Source organism: Lactuca serriola, chromosome 1, assembly GCF_051521515.1.
Source record: "Lactuca serriola cultivar US96UC23 chromosome 1, Lser_US96UC23_V15, whole genome shotgun sequence".
Lineage (NCBI taxonomy): Eukaryota > Viridiplantae > Streptophyta > Magnoliopsida > Asterales > Asteraceae > Lactuca > Lactuca serriola.
In genome coordinates this window covers 46,702,157-46,708,777 of record NC_136408.1, presented here as the reverse complement: position 1 = coordinate 46,708,777, position 6,621 = coordinate 46,702,157, and the positions used below count along the sequence as shown (strand labels likewise).

General features: G+C 35.7%; 1 protein-coding gene across 1 annotated transcript; it reads right to left on the bottom strand.

Annotated features, from left to right (window-relative positions):
* Window positions 1–4,427: 4,427 nt before the first annotated feature.
* On the bottom strand, window positions 4,428–6,154 carry LOC145068329 (protein DEEPER ROOTING 1). Its single transcript, XM_079015285.1, has 5 exons — window positions 5,950–6,154; window positions 5,791–5,854; window positions 5,136–5,668; window positions 4,888–5,050; window positions 4,428–4,796 (listed from the first exon to the last, which is right to left on the bottom strand). The coding sequence occupies exons 1-5, from the start codon at window positions 5,953–5,955 to the stop codon at window positions 4,777–4,779; spliced, it is 786 nt and encodes a 261-aa protein (XP_078871411.1). The 5' UTR covers window positions 5,956–6,154; the 3' UTR covers window positions 4,428–4,776.
* Window positions 6,155–6,621: the final 467 nt, after the last annotated feature.

The window sequence follows — 6,621 nt, the reverse complement described above, 5'->3', positions numbered from 1 at the left end:
TTTCTGGGTTTACAAACTACACCAAATCATTTTACTACAACATTACTTATGAACTCACCAACATTTCATATGTTGACGTTTTTCAAAATAACTTGTATTCTCAGGTAACAGGTAAGCCGAAGAATAAGTATCAAGTTATGTCATGGTGTTTTGCTTAGATTATCTATCGAACGGTTTATGTTGTGAAATTGTAATGACTAAAACAATGTAATGGATGTAAACAATATCAGTTGTAATATTTCAATGCGTGGTTATGAATGATGTTATGATTCATGTATAATCATTGTGATGGTATTCAATTTAAGTCACAAGAGCCCTCGGACGTTTCCGCCGTCTGGTTCGGGAGTGTGGCAGTTTTGAGAGTGGGCCTCGGGTTAGCCCATTTATTATTGGGCCTTGGTGGGCCCAATGGGTTTTAGGCTTTTAATGGACTGGTTAGTAGTCTTCCTTTAGATCTAATGAGTGAGAGTCTGTACTTAGTTTTCGAAATGGGTTAATTGTGGTTTTAGCTTAGAGTTAGAGGCCGGTGCGTAGCAGCAGCGTTATAGGGGTTGTTCATCATCTGAGGTAAGTCTTCTCACTATATTTTACCTAGAGTGGTACTTATGTGTGACTGGAGGGTCTTATGTGTTTACATTGAGTATTATCTTATCATGCCTTATGTTGTATGCTATGCATTATGTCTTTGTGATTTATGCTACGCGGAGCTTTACAGACCGGACTAGAGGGTCCAACGAACCGTGGGACTGGAGGGTCCCACTGAGACACATTGACCGGAGGGTCTTACAGTGATATAGCCTTGAGTGGCTGATTAGCTGTGTGTGTGGTGTTTTGGGGAACTCACTAAGCTTCTTGTTTACCATGTTATGTGTTATGCGTTTCAGGTTTTTCTCATAATCGCGGGAAGGCACCGGCTCGATTGTACACACCAGAGAAGGAGTTATTATTTGAGGATCCTGGATTATTATTAAATAAATACAGAGTTGTTTTTTGTAAATAAATTAAATGGGATTTTCGTGAAACGTGATATGAGAATTATGTGATTTTTACAGGAAAATTTTGTTTGAAAATTTACTGTGTTACATATATACTTCATATCTATGTATAAAATGAATGTAACTATGCACTCACATTAGTAGCATGATTGGATAGAATCTAACTAGAATTTGTCAGTGGTTTGTCGTTGCTAGGGTCGGGATGGGAAACAACTTCAATAAACGAGAGAGAGGAAAGAGGTTTTGGTGTAAAGAAGCTTAGGGTCGAACTTGGTATTTATAGGCTGATTTTGGCTCTCTCACGTCGTGAGCTTACATGAGTCATCTCGTAGTCTTCCCAGGTGTTTTCTAGCATTGATTAGTGTCCGTTTGACTCCTCACGTCGTGAGTCCAGTCAGATTAGGGTTTTTGACACGTGTCATGCTCTCAGACAGTTGCATCTTCGGAAGGTCATAAGTTTTGTATACGAGCTCCGTTTTTGACGTTCTTTATATCCATACGTAGGTGTAGTCGTACTATACAACTTTCATTTTAACCCTAAGGCTAAAAAGTACTTTATCGTAAACTCACTTTTTACGATTCCCGGTGTCGTGCCGGTTTCATCACAAAACTTCGACAGGTCATAACTTCTTTGTTATAACTCGGATTTCGGCGTTCTTTATAAGCACGGAAACCTTGTGACATATATTACAAATTAGTTAAGATTATTTATTCTAAATAATCCTCTATAAAAAAGTCATTTTGACGCTTATCGTCTCTAAATTGACTAGCCCGAATCTGCGGGCGTTAAAATTATCTCCCCTTTAGGATGATTACGTCCTGGAATAATCAACAAAACATGGCTTTCTTCGTTATAACTCGGATTTCGGCGTTCTTTATAAGTACGAAAACCTTGTGACATATATTACAACTTAGTTAAGATTATTTATTCTAAATAATTCTCTATAAAAAAGTCATTTTTGACGCTTGTCGTCTCTAAATTAACTAGCCCAAATCTGCGGGCGTTAAAATTATCTCCCCTTTAGGATGATTACGTCCCGAAATCATCAACGAAACAGGGATTGTATAATGACTCCATACGTTATCTTTTCATCCTAGGTAATAACCGTAACTTCTACGTTCCTTTGAATCAATATCTAAGTTTGGACTTCTTGACTGGAGGTGGTGCTAAATCTTGCACCTGCTCTTTATCCTATGTTGGACTTTCAATCGTAGCCTTCCGGTTACAAAATAGATCCTTATTGGAGACTCCTACTTCTTCTTAAACAGACTTATCTTAAGAGAAGTTCTTTACTTCGATTATCGTAACAGACCGATGGTCGTATTCTAATGACCTCTCATTGTATGATGCAACGCTTAGACTCAGGTATTTAAGAGTCAAAATCCACAATTGGAATATACCTTCCTTCATTTTCTAATGTGATATAATCACATTTAAGCATGTAGCATTTCTAGCTATAGGCTTCTTACTTAAACAATGGTCGCGATACTTCTATTGATCGCTTTGATTATCTTTCACTTCAATCTTCTGGCTTAAGTCGGATGCTACATCGAACTTGGTTCTCTGAACCACGTAGCATAATTGTCTTATCCGGACTCGATTTGATATGACCACTAGGGTCGGAATATGAATCATCTTCTTAGTCATCACCGAAACGATGGTAACGACATACTTGAACAAAACGGAATCAATTACTAGCTCCTTGGTAACCTTGTGACTTTCCCTGATCCAAGTGCTAGTCCTGTGCTTCCGGTAGTATAGGTGTAACGCCCGTGTTTTGGGCTAAGCATTAATGATGATGTAATAGTCTAGGTCAACTATTGTAACTCGTTTTAAAGTAATTAAGATGAATTACTTGAATATTATGTGAATTAGGTGCTTTTTTGTGCTTATTACTTGTTTAAAATAATATAATAGATAGATGGTATTAATAAGCATCAAAAATAAAATGTTAGATAAACCCAATATCTATGAAAAAAGTTGTAGTGGTCGTGACAAGGATTCCGGAGATATAAAGGACGTGGAATTTCGAGTTATAAAAAAGAAGTTATGGTCTGTCGAAGTTTCGCGACAAAACCGACACGACGCTGTGTGACGTAAATAGTGAATTTACAATAGAGGACTTTTAGCCCTAGAGATCTAAACGAAATTTTTAGTGTTCATTAAATTGAGAGCGTGCATAAAAAGAACGCCCAAATCTGACTTCGTATGAGAAAGTTATGATTTTGCTAAGTTTCGGATCAGCAGTGCACAACCCGAAGTTCAAATATTAGATCGGTTGATTTTTGGCCGACACAACCTAAACGAGAATCGAAGATCTTGTTAATAGTAGCGCAACGGTAAAAAGACAGACGAAAACAGACGTCGGATGAATAAATTATGAATTTTTAACGAACTTTATAGTCCCGACCCCTTAAAAATATAACTTTAAAAATAGATTCAAAATTAGCCGACGAAGTCTAAACGAAAGTTGTAGATCACGGTCCCACCTACGTGTGGATATAAAGAACATCGAAAACGGAGCTTGTATGCGAAATATATGAATTTTTGAAGTCGGAGTGGGAAATCTCGAACCTGGTGCAAGGGGTACGCTCCGCGTAGTCCGAGGACGCCCTGCATACCGAAGTACGCCCCGCGTGTTGACTTTTTATGCGGTTCCAAAGAGGTCCACGATGCTCCACCGAAGGACGGACACATGCCCCTTACGCGCAGCGTACCACCTAGGGTAAAATAGAAAAATGGACAACTGATAAAACCTGGTAATCTGCTATAGCATATCACATGAATTAATGATGTAATAAAATATATAAAATTTTGTCAATATCACTTTTAAAGTTATTGAATAATATTTTGATTTTTATCTCATAGCATGTGTGAACATTGCATCTTTTAGCTTTCTGAGACCTTACTTGGATAGAATTCGTTCTATATGTCCATACTTTCTATTCTAGTATGTTTTAGCTTCTTTTAATCATGTGGTATTAAGGGCATTAACAATGCAAGTTTAATGGAAGTTAAAAAGATGGTGATTAAGATTGAATATGATTTCAGTGGAGTGTGAGTGATGATATAAAAAAAATTGGATAATCATGCAACCATTCAATGGGAAGAATACAATGGTAATTGGGATTGAATAGTTGTTTAATGGGTTATGAATTTTAAAAAGTAAAGTTTTATATATTTTTAATGGTTGATGTGCCAAAGATGTTGTGAAAGCCCTTGGTATTGTAAAGGTTCTTTTGATATGATTTACAATTTTGAAATTTGATTGCCCCTGTCTAAAATGAAACTGTACTTATAAGGCCATTTCCTTATAACTTTCAAGATCGTTAAATAATATTATGAACTTAAACTCAAATCATTTGTATAATCTACTTGTTTTTAATTTGGGGCCCATTTCATATAGACAGATCGATAAATAACAATTTTTATAACTTTATTCATATGCTATATACATACAAAGTACAAACTCATATAAAGTATTTTCTCCTAATTATAACAAATAGTCCAATATCATAAAAACAAAACAAGACATAACATGCATTTGCAGCCATGAAAATGGATACAAGCATGAAAAAAGCAAACAGAGTAAGAAGGGTAGCCTTCTTCTTCTATATGATGCCTTTCCTTTACATTTTACAGATCTCAACTTTTGGTCATCCATCCTTCTCGTGAGAAAAAAAAAACAAGGCAAATTTTACCTTAAAAATACATCACCAAGAAAACGATACATCATCATGTCAGGAGATCTTTACAGATTTTAGTAACACAGGATCGACTTCATATCTCAAGAACAATAACTGCAAAATTAAACCAACATCATCAATACTCTTTTTCACGAGCTTATAACTCAAAACAAGTACTAGACTTTCTAAATGTAAAAACACTCACATTCAGAATCAGTTTTCACCCATTTCGACCCATCTTTTTCATTTTCATTCTCTGTAACTTTCACTTTCCTGGGTTGTCGTTTTCCTTCGATGAACTTCGTTCTTGATGATGATTGAGAAGAGTTTTGCGGGTTGATCTTGTTCTTAAGCATAGCTCTTAACAGCTGTAATCATCAGAATCGCAATCAGAAACAAAAAAATAAGAGAGAGATGGATTAAATTAACAAGATTGATTGATTGATTGATTACCTTCTCCATTTTTGATTCTGGAAGCGGATCACGTAAACTAGGAATTGCTGGAAAGCCACTGCTGCATGCGAACATCTTCTTGAAAATGAAAGAAATTGATTTCTTCCCGATTGCTTTCTTACTAGTGTTATTCATGCAAATATCCTTGCACCTACCAAGAATAACTCTAATCGTTCGATCAATATCTTCCTCTTTATTGTTTTCGTCATGATCATTAACTGTGAGAGAAAGTCTACGATCAACTTCTAAGCTTGAAGGGCAATTTAGGAATCTATCCAATGGGAGATCAATGGCTTCTTGTGTATTAGCAGCCGGTTTCTTTGACAGGAGTTTTGTTAACTCGTTCTGTAGTTTCCCGATTTCTTCAGGTGTGAATTCAGAAAGATCTGGAGATGATATTGTTTCTGTATCTCGAGTTTCTTGAATTTCTTCATTTTCAATTGGTAGATCATTGTTTCCAAATGTTCCTATTGTTAGCAATCCCTGTGGCCAATCACTAAATTCTTCTTTTTGGGGTTCGTGCTTCGTGTGATCTACAACAACAATACATGCATTCCAAATTAATTCAAGCTTCCATCTTTATAAATCTTTAAAGGGTTTCTCAAATAATTACAGATTAATTAAAAGACATGAAAGAAAGAGAAAGGTTACTTACGAGGAGTATTAGTGTTCTTACACCCTTGTCCGCCATTAATTTTACTTTGCATCCAACTGATAAACTGTAAGAAGATCAAAAGAAGAAATAAAATGAGTTCGCAAATTAAACATGAAAGTGATCATATGCATAACCTAGAGAAAATGTCATATATCTCACCTTCATGATGGTGGTGGTTATGGAAAGAGATGGACAGCAGGTGGTGGTAGACTGGTAGTGGTGGTGGAGTGGTGATGGCCGGAGGCAGAGTGGTTTGGAAGAAGTCTTGAAATACTTGAATGGAAGCAGATCCTAGAAGCCAATAAGATTTTAGCTTTTGTAAGTAATAATAAATAAAGATTTGGGAGAAAATCGACCAAGAGGCTTCAAGTTCCAAAACGAGTTCAATTCTTGTCTACATTCAACATCCAAACATCCCCTTTTATTTGCCTCCATTTTTATTTATTTTTAAATAAAATAAAAAAAAAGTGGGATTTTAATATTTGATCTCTCATGCATAAATCATAATGCATTAGGACATTCTTTGAATATAATAATCGTTCTATGTTTCCTTGTAATAATACATGCCAAACAATGTCGAGTTCAGAGGCATACGTGGCATGATTTCACATCGTTGGATCCATCTTCAGATATGGGTTTGTGTGCTATGATTTCTTGATTTACAATTGGTCAATTATGAATCTAAGAGAACCACACAAATTACGTCTCAAAGATTTTTTTTTTCACCAACGCTGCATTTTCTTTTTATGTTTTTCTTTAAGATTTCTTCCTAGGAACCATAAACTCCATCGATGGATGAAATATTTGACCAATTTTTAATAATTTATCAAA